The following is a 27,171-nucleotide window of genomic DNA, read 5'->3' on the forward strand; positions in this document are numbered from 1 at the left end:
TTTTAACCTTCGCCACATTTCATTGTCTCAACACTCTTTTTTCGCTGCTATTGTAGGATCAAGTTCTTTAAAAGGGCTGGGAAAATTATCGATGTGTGTTTCTCTTCACTTGATAATGGAAAATTCAGTGGACATTGCCATATTGAGTTTGCAACTGAAGAAGGTGCGGAGAAGGTAACCTCCCCAGCTTATCACTGCCAAGCTCCAATTCCAACAGTCTCAGAAACCAAGCTCAACTTCGAAAGTCAATGGCAGCAACACCACTGATACGTCACCCTCTTCATCAACGATGAGCAGAAGCATCATCAGTTCAACACACTAGTCATTATAGCAATTGCACAACTGCACTAGCATATGACTTGTTATTGTACCACAGTTTAGGAAGTTAATTACTACTCAAACTGCAGTTATAGTTTTTTTGCGAACACCACACCTCTCTGAAGTTAATTAGTACCGATAGGTACCGGTACCATACCTGGTACCGTACGTGTACCGAATGGTACCGGAACCGAGGTACAAGGTACAGATACCGGTCCAAAATTTTGGAACCGAGGCTAAGGAGGTACAGGTACTCGGCCTCGGCAAGAACCGAGCCGAACCGTACCGTGTGCACCCTTGATCAGAACTCTCTTGGTCTCTTTATATCGCCCAACCCCCAAGTTACTCTCTGACTCTTGTAAGATTCTTTTTCTCTCTCCCCCTCTCTCTCAAACACTCACCGCCATGGCACTTTTGTTAGCCCTAGGAAGAAGAGCAAATCTACAGTACTTCTCAGTTAGGATGCTCAACTGGAGAATTGGAAGAGGATTTTGTAGCGGCATATACACTACTAGTCGTCTGGAAGTTCCATGTAAGGAAGAATTCCAGATAGATTCTTACCGTGTTTGTTTTGAAACAAGGCCAAAGGTCGCACCTTTACCTGATCAATTTGGTGGGGGAATTGTATTGACTATGGAAACTATGGGAAAATTTTCGAAAGTCTTCTCCACTGTTTCTGCATCTCCTCTGCTTCCTGACGTCATCCCAGACTCTTCACCCCGCATAAAGGTACGTGTTTTTATACTAAATTGATACTGGGTTGCACAAAGGTTTAAACTTTGTAGTAGTTAAATATCACAAATCTCTTAACCATTTCAATTAGCACAGGGTATGTGTGTCATGTTGTATCCGGTTATCCCTTTACCTTTAGGCTCTCTGATCCAAAGCCGAAATACAATCCATCTTCTGTTTGTCACGCTGTAGGCTGTTTTGTTTCCCTGTAATCACAATTGAAAGCCGAAACTACAATTCAGATTCTGTTTATCACAATGTAGGCTGTGTTGGAGTGTATTTTGTCATGCTCAAATTCCCAATTTGGTAAATGGTTTCTATTTTCTATTCAGTGCAACTCATAGTTTTTTGAAGCTCTTACTTCCCCCACTTTTCTCAGTTCACTATGTAAGGTTTTTTACATTGCTAAGGTATGCATTGTATTAGCCATGAGATTATTAAACTGTATCTTTGAATTTTATTAGGTTGATTACCAAGGAGACCAGTTTCGTTTTAATGACCGTGTCTGTGGATCCTTTTTGCGGAGGGAGAGTGCTCGTATTATTCGTGCACCTATTCGGCCGCTTTTTCCAGCTTACTTTTACCATGATGTGGAGGTGAATATTCTCTAGAGAGTAGAAACTTCTCACAATTTACAGTTTCACTAACTATTTATTATGTATAGGTAATGGCAAGAGTTCTCTGTTGTGAAGCAGAACAAAATACAGATGTAATGGCTGCCAATGCTACATCTGCAGCTCTTATGCTATCTGACATTCCGTGGGGCGGCCCAATTGGGGTTGTACGTATAGGAAGGATACAGGGACAGTTTGTTATTAATCCTTCAAGGGATGAGGTATTTGAGTCAACCACTTTTCTCAGCTTTCTCTAGTAATGAATTTTTCGAAGTCCTTTTAGCATGTCAACGGCACTTGGTGCTTTGCGGGTGTTGCAAGTTTCCATAACATATGTATCCAAAGGGAAATTTTAATGTTCTTCAGTTATTGCTTCGTGATGGTATTTTTAAATTCTGTTGTATTGTTACAATTCATCAGCTTTTCTTTTGTGACCTCGACTTGGTTTATGCCTGCACCCGAGATGAAAAAACTTTAATGGCAGACGTACAAGCTTGTGAGATTACTGAGGAAGATCTAGAAAAAGCGCTACAGCTAGCACATCAACAGGTGAGTCATACAACTAGTTAGGTTCCTCATTATCTTTTTATTCTCATTGATGAATTTTTTCTAAGCTGATGATTTAGGCTGTAAAATATCTTGCCCCTCAAATTTCATTGGCTAAAAAAGCTGGACAACATAAGAAGGATTACACATTAACAATGCTGAAGGAGAGTACTGTCCAGAAACTCATGAGCTTGGTGGAAGTGCGGTCCGAAGCTTTTCCTGATTCCGAGAATGAGAAGGTGCATTTTTATTTTCTCTTCTCTGTGTTTTGCCACAATGCTCTGATTTATTGTTCTAAAAGCTTGCGGACAATAATTTTGTTATTGTGAAAAGATGGAAATGTAGTAGAATGAAAATTTAAAACTCTCCCAAAAAGCAGTTTGGTTTCACTTGCAATTATGGGGTAACGGGAACAGCATATAAGGAAGGTGCACGCTGCTGCCTTCATAGCCTTCATAATCCTGTGAGAATATTTGAAGAATAAGGGAGCCGTGTTTCCAGGTCTTCTCTTTCGCTTCTTGCTTCTTCTAGTTTTTCAAGCGTTATAGTTTATAGAACTACATTGCAAAAGTATTAAAGTTTAACGGCTAGCGGAGCTGCTGCAGTGTCCGGGTGTGTCGATATGTGTCCACATTGGGTATTTTGAAAAATGAAGGTTGTTACAGAGCTTTAAAACCATCCCATGCGTACATGTTTTCAAAATGAGAAGCCAAAGAGTGATTCTAAATTTATACTATCAGAAATCGGGTTTTTGGTGCATCCGAACTGCTTCGTCTATCCAACCCTGCTTTACCAGAACAATACATAAAAACCATAGTATGTGCTACTTGGCTATGGTAGCAGGTGGAAGATGTAGGGTCTTTCCATGCTCTGCAGTATTTTTTCCTTTGGTGGTATCCTATATCCACGGACCTCGACTTCTCTTGGTACAACAGTTATAATGATGTTAGCACTAGCAGTTTCTTTTGTTCCTTGTCGAATACATCGTTCGTTAAAAACAAACACCAGAAGCTGACACTGTCACACATCATCCTATAAGACTGGTTCCTTGATGTTCTCTCTAATAGGCCTTCTTTCTAAATGTGTACAGCTGAATAGAAACTGGTCCTGTTTCATTGATATCCTATAATTGTACATTGTGTGTTTTTGGCATTTTTTTTGTTTTTGCAAGAGAACATACTGCACGAAGTAATACATATTTACATATCTGTGTTTTCTGCATTAATGTTCATTCTGGATCCTTCATATTCAGGTTAAGGATGACGAAGTTTTGGATAAAATTACTGTAGATGTAGAAAGAGTGACGTCGGTAGAGAAAAATGATGAAGAGAAAATAAAGGTTCTTCCAAATATCAACATACTGAAGAATACGGTAATTCGTGTCACCTTATTTTATATAAGCCGCGAACTTTCAGCTTGTCCAGTCAGTAAATACAATTTTTGCTCATTGAGGGAATCCTAATTGGCGTCCTTTATAGTTCTGATATAGATATATATGCTTGGTATTGTTATATCCTTTGTATTATGGGTTACACATTTAATTTTCTGTTCTTCCATATTCAGGTTGAAGGTGTGAAAGCTGAGATCAAACTTACTGAAGAGGTAGAAAGAATACTGGACGCTGAGGTACACAGTAATGAAAAAATAAAGGTTATCCCGAAGATGGTTGACATGCTAAAGAAAAAGGTAAGCTGTGTCACCATAAATTCAATATGAATTAGTACTTTTAATATTCCAGTTGATCCATGAAACCAGTTATAAGAGTAATTTATCCTTACTTTTATTGAGCAAGTTGCAAATTTTCAGCTTGATCAAATAGTGATTAAAACGTTTCCACAATCCTTTTTGCTCATTTATATATAGAAATCATTTTTCTATATGAATAATGTGCACAGCCAGATGGCTAAAGTGATCATCCTCACATAATATGTAATATAAGTTTAGCTCTTCATTTACACTAATACACCTAATTTAGCACTTGAATCTTCTTCTTGGGAACTTCAAGGGCACCTGTCTTGCGATATAATTCTTATGCCCATGCTTTCTTGTCTCTTTGATGTAGTTGAAAAATGTAATTCGGGTACCAATAACTTCAATGTGGATCAATACATCTGTGTCCTGTTACTAGGCTTTCCACAGGTGGATTAGTGAGAAAGATCTTAGAGTCGATGGGAGGCCTCTTGACAAAATTAGGCGGCTAAAATGTGAATCTACCAGAATGTCAGAATTACAGGGATCATCACTTTTTTCTCGTGAGCAGACTCAGGTACCTCGATTTATTCTTCACCTTTTCTTTGCTCATGATATTACCACATAGTTTAATCTAATGGAGTCGCGGCACAATGATTCCAGGTTATATGCACAGTGACAGAAAAAAGACCAGTTGAGGATGAAGCTGAGTACCTGGGTGGTGATCCGCATCTCAGTGTCCCCAGATATTCATTCAAAAGTCGACCCTTCAGAGTTGATGGAAACTGGAAAATAGGCGATTGTGATAGTTATGATGCTGGGGATGGTAAGCTTCGACCCGGCCTGCTATTTTAAAATAATGTAATGGATCTATGCCAAATTGGCACCACACATCATCTATTAGTAGTACTAGCTACCTCTTGATTTGTATGCATCAGTTGTTTTCTTGGGTGATTCACCTTCAGCTTCAGAAGGCAAAACACAAGGAACGGGCATAACTTGCCATTTTAAGCAAATACGTCCTTATAACGACATATGATAGGGTCATGTTCCGACTTTTGTTCTCCTTGTATATGAGCAATGGAGAGATTTTAATTTCTCTTTTTGTAGAAAATATATCCTTGGTAAATTCACCCGTGCACATCGTCCTTAACTACCACCGGACTTGGTAATATTTAATTCTATGCGCAATTAGGCTAAAGGACCATCATATTTACACTTTAGGCAAAAGGACCATCTCAACATTTTTTCACTGTTCTTTTTGACTGAATACTATCTTAACATTTTAACAAGGGTTAAATTATCAATCCCAAATCCTGCGGGGTTTGGATTGATCTTTTCGGCAAACTATACCCTGCAACTACACAACTCACTCAAAATTAAAATGATGGTCTTTTAGCCCAAAGTGAAAATTTAGTAGCCTTAACCTTTTTTGTTGTTGAAATGGTCCTTCAGCCTGATTTATACTTAAACCTTCTTGACCAAGTCAGTACCTTGACAAACCTTGTTTGTTTTCTTTTTCTTTTCTTTGGAGTTGGTTGAATATATTTAGATGCCTTGCATTTTTGGGTTTGTAGATGTTTTAGATCATTTTTAGTCTTAATTTTTTCTTGTCAGTCCAGCTAATATTGTTTTGTTGCATCTCTGTTTGTATATATTGTAGACTAGGCATAGTCAGTTATTATATATTGTTAATTTGGCGAACTCAATTATGTTGATTTAAAGTAACGATCATACTTTTCATCTTAGCTTCTTGATCTTGATAGGCAATTTTGTGGAGAAAGCTTTGGTTGTTCTGTTACCTGAAGAATATAGATTCCCATATGTTGTTCGTGTCAACTCACAAGCTATTCGCTCTGATGGTTCAGTCTCTACAACCGCCGTTTGTGGAGGTAAATGATCATCCTTCTCCTGTTATACAGTATCACTTGCCCTGGTGCCTGCAAGTTAATCAAGGGTGTTATCAATCCAATGGTCTCATAGACAAGTTTAATCACAACTTGGTGTCTAATATTTGGAGGTTGCTGTTTTTTTGAACAATGTGAATAAATTTAGCTGATAAAATTAAAATTCTATCACAAGAACTCAGAGATACTGAATGGTTTCATGGTGTTCATCTGAAATTTGTAAAGGCGAAGAGAACGAAATACAATATGCCGTCCTGAGTTCTCTTCTCTCTGTGTGGGTCGTGTTCTGATAGATTATCTGATATTTTCTGTAGGGAGTATTGCTTTGATGGTTTCCGGCGTCCCACTAAAGAAACATGTGGCAGGTGTTTCAGTGGGTATGGTTAGTGAAGTTCACCCCACGGATGGAAAGATGAACAATTATCGAATACTGACAGATTTATCAGTAAGCGCTCTCTTGGTCTCTTTGTTTTAATCTTTCTTATTTGTTTTGTTTCTTTGTAGTGAGTCATTAGAGTTTAATTGATCATATGCATTGAACTTCAGAAGTGATATCTCATATGGACATGTTAAAGAAATTCAGTATTACTAGGTTTAATTCAGTATTACTAGATATATGACTCTTGTAAGTGTAGATGTCACGGCTGAACTTGCTGTGGTTGCAAGCATTTTTATTTATTTTTTTGATTTGGATCTACATAGAGTTTGGAAGAGCATCTAGTGGACATGAACTTCAAAGTGGCAGGCTCACGAGATGGAATTACTGCTATACGATTGGATGTAAATGTAGCCGGCATTCCTTTAGGTATTATCTATGAGTGCTTAGGACCTGCATTAAAAGGTCGCCTTGAAATCCTTGATAGGATGAAACAAGAGATCAGTGCTCCCAGTTATTGTACTTCAGATGATTGGGGTTGGAATGACGCGGTAGTAGGTTGGATGCTCTTTCTTTGTCTTCATTTTCTTATCTTTTTGATAAAAATACTATGAAAAAGAGTATACTTGTTTATGTTACCATTGTTATGTGTCTTGTAGTCACATATAGACTCCGACCTAAGTCTATTGAGCTCTTGACTGAACCCGATGGTACATGGCAGAGAGATTTCGAACGAGAAACAGGTAATCTTTACAACGCGTATAGAACTTTAAGCACCGCCCACTCATGAAACTTGATCTTTTGACAGCGTTTTTTATGATTTTCTGGGTGGAAGTATTCTTGTTTGTCAAGAATTATGGTTGATATCATTTACTTCAACGAGATCAATTGTAGAGGTGTGACTAATGAAGAGTAGACAACACCCAAACAGTTAAAACTTCTTACCTCTGGGATTGAGAAGAGTAGTAAATAGGAGTTGCTTCCAATCTCGAAAGTCGACTCAGAGAAATAATATTGAAGTATTTAACCCCGCAACTGTATTCAACTACCGCAGTTTTACTAGATTGATGTTGCATTCATACTGTTTACTAGGTATTCTTTCAGTGCCATGATTTATTTGATGTTTCATTTGTAATTCAGGAGCACGGATTTCTATGATTGAAGATAGTGAGGTTACTGTAGTCGCAAAAAATGAAACATGTCATATGCTAGCTAAGCAAAAGGTATGTTATTTTTTTTCTTCTGAACCTTGTTACCTAACACTATATGGGATCCGTGTGAAATACTGTAATGTATCAAATCAAATTTTTATCTTGATTGTGCTTGGGTTGTCCATGTATGATTGCACCCTCTAAGCAGATTGTGTAAATAATTATCAATAGTATATAGTATTTTTTTTCTCTTAATAACCTAAATCACTATATCAGTATATCCCCATGTTGTGTTACCTTCACTCCTATTATGTGTGTGCTTTAGATGCTTATGCAAAACTTCATATGGTGCTTTTTGATCTCAGTCTGGTGCACATTCTCTGATATATTTTTCTTAGATTGAAACTGTTATCGGGAGTGAGGTTGAAGTTGAAGGGCCACATGAAGATGAGGCTACTACTGAAACGAAGAGTTACGTGGAAATACCAATTGAGCAGGTATTTGGTGTAGTTGATATGCGTTCCATCTTACTCTGCCAGTTGTTATCAGTATGCTGGTAGAAGCTGATGGCAACATTCTTTCTTCAAAATTTTCAGGTTGATCAACTCTCGGATAAAATATATGTAGCTGAGCGTCAAGAACTGTCTCACAGCAGTTTCAGTGGTGAAGATCAGCTCCACCGCCGTTCAAATTTGGATTTGCAGTTAAAAGTTTATGGTTTATCAGAATTCTGTAATGAGTCAAAATTGTAGGAGTCGTATGATTTCTCAGAAATGGCTGATGCCTTATCTAAGCTTTAATCTTTAATCTAGATGAGAGACCGACTAAAACTTGTATCATAAGAAAAAAAAGGCGCATGAAACTTTTCGATTTCAAGTTAAACTTATTTAATTCCAATGCATAATGTAAAACTTGTAAGTTAGAATTGGCATGCCAATTTTCTGATGATTCATCGAAGTTGTGTTGTAAAATTCACTGTATGTAAAATGCTACAACGGAATCGGCAGGTACAAATCCTCTTTGACGCATGATATGAAAGTATTGTACTCCCTTCTCTGTCTGCGATCCTCGAAGAAAACCGCTAATGATGATATCATATGTCCTAGAATTCGGCACACAACCTTCCACTTCCATTTGGGAGACAAGATTCTCTGCTTCCAAGGACCTCCTGTGATGAAAGAGGCTACCAATCATGGTGTTATATGATACCACGTCTCGCATTAGTCCCTTGGTCAGAATTTCATGAAATAAATGCAACGCATTTTCCAACTCCCCCACCAGACAAAAGCCATGCATGAGAGTATTATAAAACTCAGTGAAATAGGGGTCGTCGCTCATCACCAATGACTCGACCAACTTCACCGCCTCGCCCATTTTCCCGTTTTTGCAGTAGGCTGTTAGCTTTATGTGGTGTGTGACATGGTTTGGAGATACCCCAGAAGCTAGAAATTCTTCAAAGAACCTCTCTGCGCTTGTAATTCTCCCGACCTGATACAGTCCCCATAATAGTGTATTGTAGGTGACTGCTGTTGGCCTTATTTCCCGTTGCTTCATTCTGCTGAATACGAGCATAGCCTCCTCCAGCATATCCTTCCGGCAGTAACCATGAATCATGGTATTAAAACTGACTGTATCAGTCTCAAGTCCTTTAGTCGTTTCTAATGCTTGGAACAGCTGAACAGCTTCATCGTGCATACCTACTAGGACTAAACCATCCAGCATGGTGTTTTACGTAACGAGGTCAGGTTGGATGTGCACCTTCTCCATCAGCTTAAAGAGGTCCAAAGCTTCCTTGGGCATACCTTCTTTCCAGTGCGTATCTATTAGTATGTTAAAAGTTATAGTATTGGGTGCAATACCCTTGATGAGCATGTCATCGAAATACAACCTTGCATTCCCTCAATCTGCTGCATTGGCAGTGCGCATGGATGAAGGTGTTGTAAGTAACCACATTTGGTACCACATTTCTTTTATTCATTTCAACTAAAAATGCCCTGGCTTCATCAAACCTAGCATTGGTGCAAAGGCCATTTATGAGGGAGTTATACACAACTGTGTTTGGTTTGACACCCTTATCGACCATATTGTAAAATAACCCTAAAGCCTTGTCCAGTAATCCATTTTTACAATTCCCATCTATGAGTATCCCATATGTCACCAAGTTAGGTTTACAATTCCATTTTGTCTCCATATCATTTTATAATTGAAAAGCAATATCTAACTAACCGGAATCAGAAAAGGACTGAATTAGAGTTGAAATAGTTACCACATTAGGTTGAATTCCCTCCTTAAGAATTTTGATGAATAGTTCATATGCCTCTTTAGTATTCAACCCTTTAAGCAAGACATTGTAGACGACAATGTTTGGTTCATAACCTCTCTTCAAGATATCCGAGAGAAGACCCAATCCATGTGAACCTTTTCAAATCGAGAGATTTCCTGTTTAGTCCACTAAACCCGATCCGGATTAGTGGCTAGTCCAGCGGGAAACAACATTTACTCCCTAGTCCAAAAAAGATTTGAAAAGAGTAAAATTACTCTACTAACCCTAACATATAATATACTATGTATGTTAGTAACATACGTAATATGTAGTAACATATATACTAGTATTAATACTAGTTTACTAGTATACTAGTATACATATGTAATACGTAGTAACATATGTAACTAGTATACATATGTAATATGTAGTAACATATGTAACTAGTAATATGTAGTAACTAGTAACATATGTAATATGTAGTAACTAATAACTAGTAGTATACTAGTATACTAGTAACTACTAGTATACTAGTATTAATATGTAGTATGTAGTAAAATATGTAGTAACATATATAGAACAAATGTAGTATGTAGTAACATATGTTACTAGTATCAATATGTTATATACTGATACTACATATTAATATGTAGTATGTTATACATTGGCACTACATATTAATATATAGTAACATTATTAATATGTGGTATGTTATATATTGATATTACATATTAATATTGATACTACATATTAATATGTAGTATGTTATATATTGACACTACATATTAATATGTAGTGTCATATTAATATGTTACTAGTATACTAGTTACTATTAGTACTACTAGTATACTAGTATAGTACTAGTTACTACTAGTAAACTAGTCTACTAGTACACATGTTACTACTAGTATAGTAGAGTAGTTACTTGATACTAGTTTACTAGTATACATATGTAATATGTAGTAACATATGTAACTAGTATACATATGTAATATGTAGTAACATATGTAACTAGTAATATGTAATAACTAGTAACATATGTAATATGTAGTAACTAATAACTAGTAGTATACTAGTATACTAGTAACTACGTATACTAATATTAATATATAGTATGTAGTAAAATATGTAGTAACATATATAGAACAAATGTAGTATGTAGTAACATATGTTACTAGTATCAATATGTTATATACTGATACTACATATTAATATGTAGTATGTTATACATTGGCACTACATATTAATATATAGTAACATTATTAATATGTGGTATGTTATATATTGATATTACATATTAATATTGATACTACATATTAATATGTAGTATGTTATATATTGACACTACATATTAATATGTAGTGTCATATTAGTATGTAGTATGTTATATATTGATATTACATATTAATATGTTACTAGTATACTAGTTACTATTAGTACTACTAGTATAGTACTAGTTACTACTAGTAAACTAGTCTACTAGTACACATGTTACTACTAATATAGTAGAGTAGTTACTTGATACTAGTTTACTAGTATACATATGTAATATGTAGTAACACATGTAACTATACATATGTAATATGTAGTAACATATGTAACTAGTAATATGTAGTAACTAGTAACATATGTAATATGTAGTGTCATATTAGTATGTAGTATGTTATATATTGATATTACATATTAATATGTTACTAGTATACTAGTTACTACTAGTACTACTAGTATACTAGTATAGTACTAGTTACTACTAGTAAACTAGTCTACTAGTACACATGTTACTACTAGTATAGTAGAGTAGTTACTTAATTTACGAGTAACATATTCTTTTTACTATTAATATATTACATATTGATATGTAGTATGACCATATTGATAGTATTAGTATGTAGTAACATATTACTAGTAATATTAAATGTGTTGATACTAATTAGATCTGTAAGGGTGTTTTAGGCATTTAGAAAATACACTTTATAATCTCCACAAAGTTTTTGGACTAGCGAGTAAATAATCTAGTCCAAAAACATGTTTTTGGACTAACGAGTAAATGTTTTTCGTGGGTGGACTAGCCATTAACTGGGTCATGAAAAATTGGACTAAATAGTAATTCCTAGTTTCCAATTTTGGAACAACTCTTTATAAGAATGCTCTATGTGAACGAATCTGGTTGAACCGCTAGTAAACGCATCTTCCTGTAGATATTCATCACATCCATGTAGCAGTTAATCTTTGTCAAAGATGTTAGAAGATGATTAAAGGTATCGACCGAGGGTTCTTCCTTCTGTAACACCAATTGATCGAACAAACTTAAACCATCGTGGCCCTTCTTGACGTTCCCAGATTTGCATTCTCTCCTAACGAACTCCTCCAATTTTGTGATAGAGTTCTTCTTACTAGAATAGTTTCTAGCAAGAATCTGAAATAATTTCATAAACCCTAATTTACGATGACCTAATTTCATTCTCTCTTCCTCTTTCTCTTTCTTTCGTTTTTCTTCTTTTTCTCAACGACTTGGTCTTCTTCTCGCAGTGGACATTACTCGACTCCGGACAACCTTCTAGAACTTTCTAGTTTCTACGCTTAAGAAATAAGAAAGGATTATCTTCAAACGGGCCATTTACTGTCTCAAGGCTAAGCCGAATTCGACAACATTGCTAAAGGAGTCCGTTGGGGAGAGAGTACCAAAACTCATTCGAGAATTTTCTAGTTTGTCTTAAATGGATTTTGGCACCCTCTCCAATAAACTGACATTCCCATTAATAATTATGCAATTCGGTATTTGTATGTTTCTTTGATATATATTTTAGACATTTTCCGTGGTAAAATTTTTCTTTCTTGTTAATTTCTTTTGATAAAATATTTTCTTTCGCCGTGTTTTGCACTCTTGCAAAGTTTTTTTTTTCCATAGAAAAATGTACATTGTATCTAAAGTTAGTCTAGCATATTAACACTCTTATTTGAAGACTAATAGGGGTGTATTAGACCATGAAATACATGAATATTTAACATTCCTAAAAATTCCTAAATATTCATATAGGATATGCAAGGATCATTAAGGGCATGTTTGGTACAATTTTTAAAAACATTTTCCAAACATAGTTTTCTATTGTTTTAAAACGTACCATTTTTTCCTTGTTTTTATTTTCTAAAAATTGTTTGGTAGGAGAAAAAACTGCTTTTAAAAACCAAGGAAAGTCAACTAAATTACATCAAATGTAAAGACTCGCCTAAGAGATTGTGATACTGGTAATAACTTACTTGCAGAAAAACCTCGGGACCTAGTCCAGAATAAACACACATTGATTATAAGTTGTTACGCCAATTTCCTACTACCTATTCAGACTAGATATAATACCTGCTTCGGCACTTATAGAACTCCTAGCACAACACCTATTATCTTTAGGAATTCTTCTCGTAAATCTTCTAGCAGAACCAAAGACTCTCTTTAGAAGATACACCAACACGATTGATACGATTCAATATTTTTTTTGCACAAAACACCGGTTTGATTTCCCTTTAAATGTGAATCAAAGTTTGTAAATCTTGTGTTTATTTCGATAAAACAATTACTAGGTAAAAGTAATATCAAAACAAACTTGTAGATTAGGGATTATTATACTCATCAATAATGGAAGAAAAACCTAATTATTCTACAACAAGAACAACTAGAATAAATCTAGAGATTTCTTGTTTAAAACTTCTTAAGGATTTTTACGAGATACCTTAATCGAAGTTTTCTTTCTAGCTTCCGATTTCGACTAACATGTGTTGGTATACGATCGGAAACTAAAATCTATCAAAACCTAGGGTTTATGATCAACAACTCTTGAATGGTTTTATATCAGAAGATAAAATCTTAGAATAGACAAGAGGTGAAAAACCTAGATTACAAGTTGTATAATCAATCACGAAGATTATTCCAACTCGGCTTTGTGATCCCCAATACAAAGATTTATTATCTCGCTCTTGTTCATGAAGAACAGAAGACATGAAAAACAACCTTATGAAGCTTACACCAATTTTCCAAAAGGGGATGTGAAAAAGCGGGGGTCTAACAACACCACCAAATATTTCACTTAGCAATATGTATGGACTAACTCCGAAATACTTTGCTAGAGAATCAACTAGACATTCAGACTCAATCTAGATAAAAGTATCTCAAGGAGTTAATATCTCTCTCTTGATTTGATTTTTACTCAAGATAAAAACAATAGAGAGTCTTTATCAAATACAAGGAATAACTTGGACGGTACCAAAGACCAATGTCCAAGGATCAATCAATATCAATCAACAACCAAAGGTTGGATTTCCAATTGATGATCACGAACGCACAACCTGTATTATTTCAATTATATAAAATATAATGCGGAAAAGCAATAACACAGACACCAGAAGTTTTGTTAACGAGTAAACCGCAAATGCAGAAAAACCCCGGGACCTAGTCCCGATTGAATACACATTGTATTAAGACGCTACAGACACTAGCCTACTCCAAGCTAACTTCGGACTGGACTATAGTTTAACCCCAATCAGTTTCCCACCGATCCAAGGTACAGTTGTACTCCTACGCCTCTGATCCCAGCAGGATACTACGCACTTGATTTCCGTAGATGATCTCACCCACAACCAAGAGTTGTTGCAACCCAAAATCGTAGACTTGATAATAAACAAATCTGTCTCACACAGAAAAGTCTATCAAAGGATAAATCTGTCTCCCACAGATAAACCCTAGGTTTTGTTCCGTCTTAAGATATGAAATCAAGGTGAACAGGAATCAATTGATAATCCGGTCTTATATTCCCGAAGAACAGTCTATATTAATCAACCACCTCTCTACAATCCTTCCTGACTACACAGGTGGTTTGTCGAGGAATCACAAACAGTGAGACGAAGATGTTTGTGACTTCTTTATCTTGCCTATCAGAGAACTCTCACGATCTCAAGCCAATCAATAAATTGTACTCGTACGATAGAAGATGCAAGATCAGATCACACAACTACGATAAAAGTAGTATCGGTCTGGCTTCACAATCCCAATGAAGTCTTTAAGTCGTTAACCTGGTTTTAGAGAAGAAAACCAAAGGTTAAAGGAGAATCGACTCTAGCGAGCGCACTAGTATCACACAGACGTATGGGGATTAGTTTTGCACAATGATAGATGTCTCCTTTATATAGCCTTCAAATCAGGGTTTTTCCTTAGTTACAAACCATGCCCAAACGTGTACGTGTATGTTGGTTCAACATAGTAACCCAAAAGGTTAACCATATGAGGATTTCATATTAACCTAGTTCTTCTTCACTACAACTAGTTCAATTGACTCAAATGAACTAGTTAAAGAGTTGTTCAATTGCTATGAGATCTTATGTAACTACACAAGACACAATTGAAACAAAGATGATTCGATTGAATCGGCTCATGAACTTTATAGCCACGGTTTGCATAAAGCATTCCTTATTAATTTAAGTTTCACGTTCAGAGCACATCTTTAGGTCATAACCACTTAAACTCACAAACAAGTTCGCGGACTTAAGACAACCGGTGGAGTTTTCCAAACTCAGCAGAAAATCTCGGCAAAGAGACTTTCGCCAGTTCGCGGACTTACACGCAAACGAGTTTTTGGAAAATCCCAGCAGAAATTCTCGGTACGAGAACTTCCGTAAGTTCGCGGACTGGGTTCGCGGACTTGGCAAAGCCAATTCCTCCGATTTCTCTCAATCAACAAAGTTCGAAAACTTCGGATTAAGGAATACATGGTTATGTAATCTAAACTCTCATTCCAATCATTGAGACATTCTCAATGGACGTTATATAGCCGTTATTCACAGACCGTTTCGCGTCAGAACAATTCTCAAAGTAATTGAAACTTTTCATGACTTTCGTCACTAGGTGAAGATAAACTTGATCAAAGCGAAACGCTTTACCAACACATGATTTCGAGATATAGATAGGCGATATATACTCGGCTCGAAATATCAAATGTGTATGATCCAGTCTATATAGCATACGACTTTTGTCTCATAAGAAGTAGGAGATAGAAGAGATAGACTTTTGAGTGATAGATAAGTTCAAGTCTCCACATACCTTTTTGTTGATGAAGTTCCACGGTTCCTTGAGTAGATCTTCGTCGTTGTATGATAAATCTCCATGAAGTCCTTGATCTCAACTACACTTTTCTATCCTAGTCCGAGACTTAGATATGTAGTCTAGAAATCAAGACTCATAGTTTTGATCACTAACATTTACAAACATGCTTGAGATAACAACACATGCGTGGTCGACCGATCTATGCTCTAACAATCTCCCCCTTTGTCGATTTTAGTGACAAAACTATTAATACATATGGAGTACAAAAAAGATAAACTTTAGTGGCTCTTATTCCATACTCTAATCTTCAACGTTCCCTGAAATCTTCGTCCTTCCAAGTACTCCAATGATCCCAAAGGTTGTAAGTTTAGCATCATCGTTGTTGAAGATCCGTAGCTATAACAATGAGAGAAATCGAGATTCTCGATCATCATTATACAGTGACATAGTATTATTACGTAACATCAAAGTCCAATTGCATCACGACTTTAACAACAATACTATGGTGATATGTATCACTCCCCCTTAGTCAATACTCCATCTCGATCATGGAAACCACTCCCCCTTACACAATGATCCGAAAACCATATGTATTTGTAATGTGAACTACAATATTTCTCCCCCCTTTTGTTAATAAAATTGGCAAAGGTACAAGAACGGGATCATAATGAAATTTCCACAAGAGACATTTCATAGACTAAAAGAAAAATACATACCAACTTAATTTAGATGCAATCATAAAGTCGAAGCTAAATGCATTCATCAAGGAGTTTTAAGATACAAGATAATCCCTATAAAATTCCACAACCGCACACCCCACAAGATATTACCATTAAGCACAAGTTCAAAAGAACTCTCCCCCATTTGATGTCATTCCCGAAAGAACAACAAGAGCGACCTTAATTTCGAAAGAAAAGAAGGATTTTTTTAATTGGACCAAAAACCATAGAAATGATTTTCTATATCCAAAACTCAACCAAATGAATCACAAGAAAACCCATGATTAATTTAATTGGAATACGCAACTAAATCAAACCACAAAAGTGATCAATTTAATTGAAAGTGCTCAACATAAGAAAACTCACGGAGCTACGACTAAGATAACCACACGGAGATGACTACCTTAATCGTTCATATACTCAATATAAGGAAAAACCTTACGGAATATATGACTACATTAACCAATAGAACATGATTTGTATAGCCGTTCATATACTCAACACAAGAAATTGTGGAATATATGAAAACTCAACTAGACTAATTACAAGAGAACCCATAATTAATCTAATTGGAATACAAACAACCAAACTAATCACAAAAGTAATCAATTTAATTGTCAAAAGGTTTGCTCGACAAAAGAAGACTTTCGGAGCAAATAACTAAATAACCAACCAAGATGATCAATTTAGTTCATAATGCTCAACATATAGCATCTTATGGAACAACCAACAAAGCCAATAAGAATAATAGACTTAGTTGTATCGTGCTCAACATAAGACACACAATGGATCCTTCGCGGTAAAACATAAGAAAATGGATCAATGAAGATCAATACCGTGGATAACATACAAGGATCTATTCTATTTTTCATCAAATACATGACTGCGTAGGCATAACTTTTGTAATTTTCAAAAGTACATTCGTCCTTTCATCAATACGAATGCTAATTCATGAACGACTTTACTTTTGACAGCATATGGGACCTTCAAGTTCACAGAGGCAAACAATACATATCCCATAATCAAATTGCAATATCACAAAATCATAACGATCAATACTGCAATAACATAATCCTCCAAATATTTTTAGAATTTAAAAACCAATAAACCTAAAAAAAATAAGAAGATGAAAACAAAAATAGTTATGTGTAATCACAATCATCGTTATTGAAAGCACTAGTTATTCTTCCAACTAAACCAAAAGAAGACTTACTAGGTATTGTAGATCTTTCTCAGGGCATCTACAGAAAACTCCTTCTTGTTATTGAAAAACCCATTGATTGTGGGATCGTTCAATTTCTCTAAATCTTCTTCCACAGAGGAAATGATTCGAGATTTTAAATTATTTCTCTTGCTGATAAAGTCTTTCACCATTTCTCTAAAATGATCATCATCACGACAACCAGAAAAGAGACAGTTAGAGGAAGAACTTTTTCTATTGATTGTAGACTTCTTCTTTATCATCCTTGAGGAAGTAATTCCTTTGCATAGATATATGTTTACTGCTTCTAATGCATTACTTTTGGAAGTGCCTCTAGTTACAGGAGCCATGAAAACGTATGAGAAGAAAGAAGAAGATAAGAAGATTTAAAAGTGTCAAACCCTGATCCTTGACACAGTCTTCCATAGTTTAAGGATCCACAATCAATATCGTTAGCAGGAAATTTTCTTAACAAACAAAGATACATACTTGAGCCACAAGATGCAGAGCCTTAATCCTCTCAAGCTAAGAATGAGGATGCAGGCGTCTCCGAGCTCAACCAGAGACAAAGTGAGCCAGATGCTCCCCTTGCTTGTCAAGGCTTGTCGCATAAACAGGTTTCCTCCTCCTTATGATTCTGGAAGCATTGGTTTTGCACGATCTTTGATTATCCAGATTCAACTTTTGCATGTTCTCTTGTAGTTTAGAAATTCTTTTGTTCCTCTGCTTGAACCTCCAACACGTGTTTTGAACATGATTTGCATTTTCACAAAACGAACAAACCGACAATCCTTTGTCTTGTTGAAGTGCCTTCTGTTTATCACAACTGCCAGTCTTTGTTTTCCCATGACACTTAGGAACGTATTTGACGATACCTGCAGTATTGTTCTTAAATCCTAGACCATTAGTGTTTCCAAAGGATTTCTAACCAAATAACATTGCTGAGATTTTATCAGAACTTCCAGATAATCGTTGAAGATCATCTTTGAGAGTATTAATCTCTTTTTCCTTTAGAAAAATGGTTCTGGTGAGTTGATAGTTAAGACAATCTATCTCAAAATCTTTCACTTGGATTAAAGATTCTAGTTTCTTCAATAAAGCTATTATTGAAGATTTTCTTGAAGGACCTCTTTGTTCAAGAAATCGAAAGTCTCTGTGTCAAACTCAATTTCTGAATCAGATTTTGAGTGTATGGAGGTTTCTGTTGCGAGGGCTGTAGAATCACATCCAATAGACGTATTCAAGACGTCGACACAAAGAGATTTATCTTCCATAGAATATTTAGAAGTACTAGCTGACAGGGGATGTTTATCACATCTAACACTCCTCTTTATAAAATCCTTGATCCTTTCTGTTAACAACGGTTTATTGAACCGATAACCATATGAACAACACTCATCAACCCAAGATAAGTTAGAGGATTTACTTGTCTCGGAAACATCATTGTATGCAAATGTTTTAACATAATTTGGATCACGAATTGTCACTTGTCCACAAGAGGTATTCATGGAAGGAGTGTTGAGGTTGTTCCCTCTATTGATGGCATGTTTCTTAGAAACGTATCTTTTGTCTTCAAATACAGTTTCTAAGATATCCCAGGCTTCTTTAGACTTAGTGCAAGTATCCACATAGTACTGAAGATCTGGGGTAACGGCCTGTCTGATAGCATTTAATCCAAAAGAGTTTTGCATTGCAGCAAGAGATTCTTCAGGACTATAACAACCAACATCCTTTGGTATAGATACATCGTCTTTTGTATTAACCGTAGGATTATAGCCTTTAACAATACATACCCAGGTTTGAAAATCACATGCTTGAAGATAAGCACACATTCCAACTTTCCATGATGAGTAGTTTGAGCCATCAAAGACTGGTGGTACATTAATAGAGATAGCACCTCTGTCCATAGAGTCAGATCGCTACAAACACAGACTGATGAGGTCTTTAACGTGTTTGCCAGATCTGATACCAATTGAAAAAGCGGGGGTCTAAAATCTATCAAAACCTAAGGTTTATGATCAACAACTCTTGAATGGTTTTATATCAGAAGAGAAAACCTTAGAATAGACAAGAGGTGAAAAACCTAGATTACAAGTTGTATAATCAATCACGAAGATTAATCCAACTCATCTTTGTGATCCCCAATACAAAGACTTATTATCTCGCTCTTGTTGATGAAGAAGAAAAGACATGAAAAACAACCTTATGAAGCTTACACCAATTTTCCAAAAGGGGATGTGAAAAATCGGGGGTCTAACAACACCACCCAATATTTCGCTTAGAAATCTGTATGAACTAACTCCGAAATACTTTGATAGAGAATCAACTAGACAGACAGACTCAATCTAGATAAAAGTATATCAAGGAGTTAATATCTCTCTCTTGATTTGATTTTTACTCAAGCTAAAAACAATAGCGAGTCTTTATTAAATACAAGGAATAACTTGGACGGTACCAAAGACCAATGTCCAAGGATCAATCAATATCAATCAACAACCAAAGGTTGGATTTCCAATTGATGATCACGAACGCACAACCTGTATTATTTCAATTATATAAAATATAATGCGGAAAAGCAATAACACAGACACCAGAAGTTTTGTTAACGAGGAAACCGCAAATGCAGAAAAACCCCGGGACCTAGTCCCGATTGAATACACATTGTATTAAGCCGCTACAGACACTAGCCTACTCCAAGCTAACTTCAGACTGGACTATAGTTTAACCCCAATCAGTCTCCCACCGATCCAAGGTACAGTTGTACTCCTACGCCTCTGATCCCAGCAGGATACTACGCACTTGATTCCCGTAGATGATCTCACCCACAACCAAGAGTTGTTGCAAACCAAAATCGTAGACTTGATAATAAACAAATCTGTCTCACACAGAAAAGTCTATCAAAGGATAAATCTGTCTCCCACAGATAAACCCTAGGTTTTGTTCCGTCTTAAGATATGAAATCAAGGTGAACAGGAACCAATTGATAATCCGGTCTTATATTCCTGAAAAACATCCTAGATTAATCAATCATCTCTCTACAATCCTTCCTTACTACATAGGCGGTTTGTCGAGGAATCACAAACAGTGAGACGAAGATGTTTGTGACTTCTTTATCTTGCCTATCGGAGAACTCTCACGATCTCAAGCCAATAAATAGATTGTACTCGTACGATAGAAGATGCAAGATCAGATCACACAACTATGATAAAAGTAGTATCGGTATGTCTTCACAATCCCAATGAAGTTTTTAAGTCGTTAACCTGGTTTTAGAGAAGAAAACCAAAGGTTAAAGGAGAATCGACTCTAGCGAGCTCACTTGTATCACACAGACGTGTGGGGATTAGTTTTGCACAATGCTATATGTCTCCTTTATATAGCCTTCAAATCAGGGTTTTTCCTTAGTTACAAAGCAATCCATATTCACTGTTAGATGAAAACCTGATTTAGATTCAAGCTAATATTTCTCAACCGTTAGATCGAAAACTTAGCTTGTCACACACACTTGGGTAGACGTTTACTGGGTTTGTGAAAACCATGCCCAAACGTGTACGTGCATGTTGGTTCAACATAGTAACCCAAAAGGTTAACCATATGAGCATTTCATATTAACCTAGTTCTTCTTCACCATAACTAGTTCAATTGACTCAAATGAAGTAGTTAGAGAGTTTTTCAATTGCTATGAGATCTTATGTAACTACACAAGACACAATCGAAACAAAGATGATTCAATTCGATTGAATCGGCTCATGAAATTTATAGCCACGGTTTGCATAAAGCATTCCTTAGTAATTTAAGTTTCATGTTCAGAGCACATCTTTAGATCATAACCACTTAAGCTCACAAACAAGTTCGCGGACTTAAGACAACCGGTGGAGTTTTCCATACTCAGCAGAAAATCTTGGCAAAGAGACTTTCGCCAGTTAGCGGACTAAGTTCGTGGACTTACACGCAAACGAATTTTCGGAAAATCCCAGCAGAAATTCTCGGTAGGAGAACTCCCGTCAGTTCGCGGACTTAGTTTGCGGACTTGGCAAAGCCAATTCCTCCGGTTTCTCTCAATCAACAAAGTCCGAAAACTTCGGATTAAGGAATACAAGGTTATGTAATCTAAACTCTCATTCCAATCATTGAGACATTCTCAGAGGACGTTATATAGCCGTTATTCACAGACCGTTTCGCGTCAGAGCAATTCTCAAAGTAATTCAAATTTTTCATGACTTTCGTCACTAGGTGAAGATAAACTTGATCAAAGCGAAACGCTTTACCAACACATGATTTCGAGATATAGATATGCGAGATATACTCGGCTCGAAATATCAAATGTGTATGATCCGGTCTATATAGCATACGACATTTGTCTCATAAGAAGTAGGAGATAGAAGAGATAGACTTTTGAGTGATAGATAAGTTCAAGTCTCCACATACCTTTTTGTTGATGAAATTTCACGGTTCCTTGAGTAGATCTTCGTCGTTGTATGATGAAATCGCCATGAAGTCTCAACTACACTTTTCTATCCTAGTCCGAGACTTAGATATGTAGGCTACAAATCAAGACTCATAGTTTTTATCACTAACATTGACAAACATGCTTGAGATAGCAACGCATGCGAGGTCGACCGACTTATGCTCTAACAGGATGAAAACGTGTAGTACTCACGAACCTTTTATTTATAGTGAAAGGTACCTTTAAACCTAAGCATATCTATTTTTCTTTTTCAAGACTCTCCTAATTTTGGGAGTCTTTCCTAAGTTACAACTCTTGCCAAAATAATTAAATAATTAATTAATTTGCATATATTATATTTATGTGAATAAATCACATTTAAAATTAGGCAGGAATTAAAAGTTATCACAAACACTTTAATATGGTATTCAGATATGTTTGGATTAATAGCCATCTTGCCTAGATAAGGAAACATCACCAATTTGACTAAAAAAGACTTCTAGTCACGTAATTGGGCCCAAGTCCGTGAACCGTTACAGACGGTCCATGGATTGTTTCCTACTGACGAACTATAACTATTGCAGCAACACTTACAACTGTTACTTTAATAAATCATGCATAACTTCATCGTTATGACTCGGAATTGAGTGATTTTTGGCTCGTTGAATTCGTAATCTCATTCACCATAACATGAGAACCTTTCCAGGGATAAATATTATTGACACAAGAGTCGTGACTTTAATTTCCTTGACATGTTGCAGATTCCTTTTACTTGTGGTAGCTCTATTTGGTTTTGGTGATCTACTGTTATTCCGGCTATTAATTTATGATTCTATAAGGTGACTTATCCTTTCTTAGTCTGACTGAAGACTTTAAACTTAGCACTTCTTGGGAGGTATCGCTTGCTCATGAAACACGATAATATATTTCCTCATTTTCTCTTTTCCATCAAGTGGTAGTAGTTTTTCCTTGTTCATATTTTTAATTTCATCTTTAGAATATTGAGGATAATGTTAGATTTAAGTTTTAGGGTATGGGAGAAACCTTTTAGTTGCAGTAAAACATTGTTTCCAAGGATGAAATCCTCACCTTTTAGTTGCAATAAATAAATCAAAAACTACCAATAACGCCTGGCGATTTCCTTTTTGATTCACAAAAAAAGTTCATGAATTTTTTCCTTAAATACACATGTAAAACATTGTTTCCAAGGATGAAATCCTCACCTCATACCCATACATAATCACAATAGTATTCAAACGATTATGTCGATGAAGTTTAATGGTTAAGCAATAAACCTCGTATTGTATTCCTTAAACTATGTTTATCTAGAGTTTAATCATGCTTCACAGTTTTGTTTTCAATATGCACGACTTTAAAGATAGAATAGGGAATGAAACAGTTCAAGTCAAATATCACTAACCTCAAGTGGAAGGATGATCTTGTCGTTGTAGCTCCTTACTTCTTCACTTCTTCAAGTCTTCGCAATACTTGTAATGTCTCATATCCTAATAATTTCAAGATAACCTATAATAAGTTGACTCTAGTACATAATCAAGTGACTCTTAAAATGAGTTTTGATTCACTAAAATATGACAACCAAACTTGACATACCAACGCTTGGTGGGTTCAACCGAGCCATGCTCTAACAGTAACTATAAGTTACACCACACATTCAAAATCTCACCACTGACTTGCCTTAGGTTGTGTTTAGCTTGTGTAACTATCAAAAAAATGGTTATGTAAATTGAAGTTACACCTTCATATGCATGTGTAAGCTAAATTTATACCTTGTAGAATGTCTAAGATTAAGTTACACAACACATTATAGCATGATTCAGTTTGTGTACTTGGCAGATACACATTCTTTGTAACATGATTTTGATTTTGATTTTTTTTTTAAAAAATGTATTTGATAAGTACACAATTTACTGATTCATGTTGTTTAGTTGTGTGATGTGTAAAGGAAAGTTAAAACAATCATTCAATGCAGTTCAGGATTTGGTGAAAGAAATAAAAACGATAGGACTATCTGAGAGAGCTGAAAGGTATCTTAGGAAAGCACCTTACAGTAAGCTTGTGATGTTGTATTACGACAAATATGATGTTGCTTCTCCAAAGAAAACGAAACAAATCACTACTAAAAAACACGTGGTTGTAAAGCTTTTAAATTGCTTTGATAGAGGTTGTGAGATACCATGTTCATTTAAATTTGGAGAAAACTTTATAGAGTCTACACCGACAAAGTTTGCGGAATGAAAAGGATTGGAAGTGGAAAATGTCAAAAGTTGATAGAAAGGTTTAATTTTGTAGATGGGGAAAAACGATTTGCTGGTTTTTAAGGATGAGGAGACGACCGTACGAAGGAGACTCCTCGAACCGAGCAAAATGTTAAACCTCACACAGATGCACCGCTGCAAAGGAGGTGCTTTAGATTCGACATATCAATCTATAGTACTCCGGCCTAAATCAATACAATGGCCGTTCCAGAGTAAATTCGGTCACAAGAGAGGATGAGTTGATCTGTAAGAGGGAAGCTGGGAAATGTGTGGAATCAATGGTAATCAAAGATTGTGGGTGTGTGAATTCTGAATATGATAGGCTCTGAATGATTGAAATTGCTCAATTGAGAGTAGTTGCTTAATTGATGAGTTGATGATCTCGTGTTGTCGATGAGACCTGAGATTGATGATATTGTTGATGCTGATCCTTCAATCATGATTCAGAGACTTATTTATATTGCTCGAATTTTTAGACACCATGATTCCATGAAGTGTGACAGTTGATGGAATCAAGGAGTGGGGAAGTGGAGATCGTGTTTGAAACCAGTTGCTCAACGTGTGGAGACTTGGTCGATTTTCCACCCACTACCTCGTGAATTCCTTCAACTGATTGCACGACTTTATCACATTCCATCGTGTGTTTGAACACACGTGCCGTAGACCGCCAGACCAAAACCCTAAGTGATATCCCCCCAAGTGACACGATTGACGTCTCTTGGTTTGTTAGTCAATTGATGACTTCGTGGTTTGATGGACGATGAGTCCATGTAGTCGTTGAGTTGAACATGATGTTCTGAAACTCATGAATTGAACATGTCATGAGACAGAGGTATAGTTCTTACGATGGAGTGAGCAAGTATTGCTCATTCAGTGGATCATTGAATATTGATTGTTGAACCAATATTGAGCGAATATTCCTCATCTGAGCAAGTGTTGCTCATGCGATGAATTGTTGAATATTTGATCGTCTGAGCATGTGTTGCTCATCTGATGGATTATTGGCAGCGTACCAAATATATTAATTAGAATACTGGTCGTTGAACCGAGCATAATTAATAAAATTAATGACCATGAAGTCGTCGTAAAATTATTAAGGTTAGAATCTGGAATGATGATCCTTGGATTCAGAAACCCTAATTTGATCAATTGATGATCAATTCATGGTTCGTCAGAATTTCAACCATGGGACCAAGGAGGGAGCAACTACATGGGACCTTGGGTCAACCATGTAGTGTCCATATGATCACGTAAGCAAATACGAAGAACTCCTGAAGGGTTGACGATTTGTTGGTGGAAGAATGATTAACTGCTGGCTTAATCATTTATTCAAAAATGCTCGTCTGAGCCTTAGGTGAGAAAACCTAATTAATTATGACGAGGCGAGGGACTAACCATGGAGTCATGAAACCGGCCATGCGTTGTCTCGTGACCGCCTGACGATCACTTCATGAAAATCCAAAGTGTTTGGGAGATTTTTGGACCTAATAAAAGCAATTGTGCAAATTAGGTCAAAACTTGTGAAAATTGATGGGATCGGCTTCTGTGAGCCAAAGAGCCAATCTTGGTCGATCAAGATAGCATGCTCGTTTCCCCAAGGCATCCGGGTCTCAGTCCTGAGAATTTTGATATTTTCTGGCGTGCAATTGAGCATCCATTCGAGAAAATATGTCAAAATTAGGGATTCGACGAAACTGGGGAAAACACCATGAGATGATGAAAAATAATTATAAAATAAGGAATGAGGAGGCATGGGACCGCCTTGGTCAAGGCATGGTCGGCCGGTCGTGACCACGGTCCCGTGGTGCCTTTTCCTTAATTTTATAATATTTTGATGATTTTATGAAAAATTCATGAATTTTGAGAAGTTTAATGAATTTAGGGAGTTTTGATGAGTTCAAGGAAGCAAAAAATATTAAAATAATAAAAACAAGGGCGTGTGGGTCCGTGAAAGGCATGGCTAGCCGGCTAGGGCCGGTACCACGAGTTTCCCTATTTTTTAAATATTTTTAAGTATTTTGATGATTTGAGGGAATTTTTCCTAATTTGAGAGAAATACCATGAAATCAAGGAATTTGATGAATTCAAGGAAAACTAATAATAATAAAATAATAAAACAAAGGGGCGTGTGGGACCGGCTAGGGCATGGCCGGCTGGCCAAGGCCCGGTCCCACAAGTTTTCATAATTTATTTTATTTTATTATTATTTGATGATTTGTGCAAAAATACCATGAAATCAAGGAGTTTTTTCATGAAATTAGATAAATAATAATAATAATAATAAAATAATAAGGAACCGTGGGGTGTGGGGCCGGTCGGGACCAAGGCATGGCCGGTTGGCCAATGGTCACGCCCCACACTCCTTTCCTTAATTTTATATTATTTTTTACGGATTTATGGAAGTACCATGAAACCGAGGAGTTTCCTCGACGAAGGAAATTTGATAAAATGAGAGAATTTTCATCAAATCATGAAAAATAATAAAAATGCATTAAAAATATAAAACTGGCGTGGAATTGACGACGACACGGTCGGTTGGTCGTGTGTCCGTGCTACCAGCACCCTGGTTAATATTTTTAATTATTTATTATTTTCTTCTCTATTTTGCATAGGTTCATCGTTTCGTTGTATTTTTGAAATACTCGTTCGTGCGGTGACTGTTAGTGTATCGTCGTTGGATACACCTTCACCATTTGAATCGGGGCTTACTTAGAGGTAGCTCAGACGCCCAGTTGTTGATTATTTATTACTAATTGTGGAATTCAGTGGAGAGTAATTCACAAAACTGAGTAATAAAATGTTTATTATTAATTCATAGGATCAGCTAAGGATTCGACTATGAATTCAGAA

The 27,171-nt window shown here is 36.1% G+C and overlaps 2 protein-coding genes across 2 annotated transcripts; one reads left to right on the plus strand and one right to left on the minus strand.

The window, feature by feature from the left end:
- The first annotated feature begins 712 nt into the window (after positions 1–712).
- On the plus strand, positions 713–8,357 carry LOC113341167 (polyribonucleotide nucleotidyltransferase 2, mitochondrial-like). The gene is made up of 18 exons (XM_026586152.1): positions 713–1,047; positions 1,515–1,646; positions 1,715–1,885; positions 2,085–2,213; positions 2,291–2,449; positions 2,590–2,638; positions 2,692–2,711; positions 3,463–3,582; positions 3,774–3,896; positions 4,339–4,476; positions 4,563–4,725; positions 5,666–5,791; positions 6,121–6,251; positions 6,509–6,740; positions 6,842–6,925; positions 7,323–7,405; positions 7,732–7,830; positions 7,930–8,357. The coding sequence occupies exons 1-18, from the start codon at positions 724–726 to the stop codon at positions 8,083–8,085; spliced, it is 2,439 nt and encodes an 812-aa protein (XP_026441937.1). The 5' UTR covers positions 713–723; the 3' UTR covers positions 8,086–8,357.
- Positions 8,306–9,055, minus strand: LOC113341168 (pentatricopeptide repeat-containing protein At3g22470, mitochondrial-like). The gene has a single exon (XM_026586153.1). The coding sequence runs from the start codon at positions 9,053–9,055 to the stop codon at positions 8,306–8,308; it is 750 nt and encodes a 249-aa protein (XP_026441938.1).
- Positions 9,056–27,171: the final 18,116 nt, after the last annotated feature.

Source organism: Papaver somniferum, unplaced genomic scaffold (genome assembly GCF_003573695.1).
Source record: "Papaver somniferum cultivar HN1 unplaced genomic scaffold, ASM357369v1 unplaced-scaffold_25, whole genome shotgun sequence".
NCBI lineage: Eukaryota > Viridiplantae > Streptophyta > Magnoliopsida > Ranunculales > Papaveraceae > Papaver > Papaver somniferum.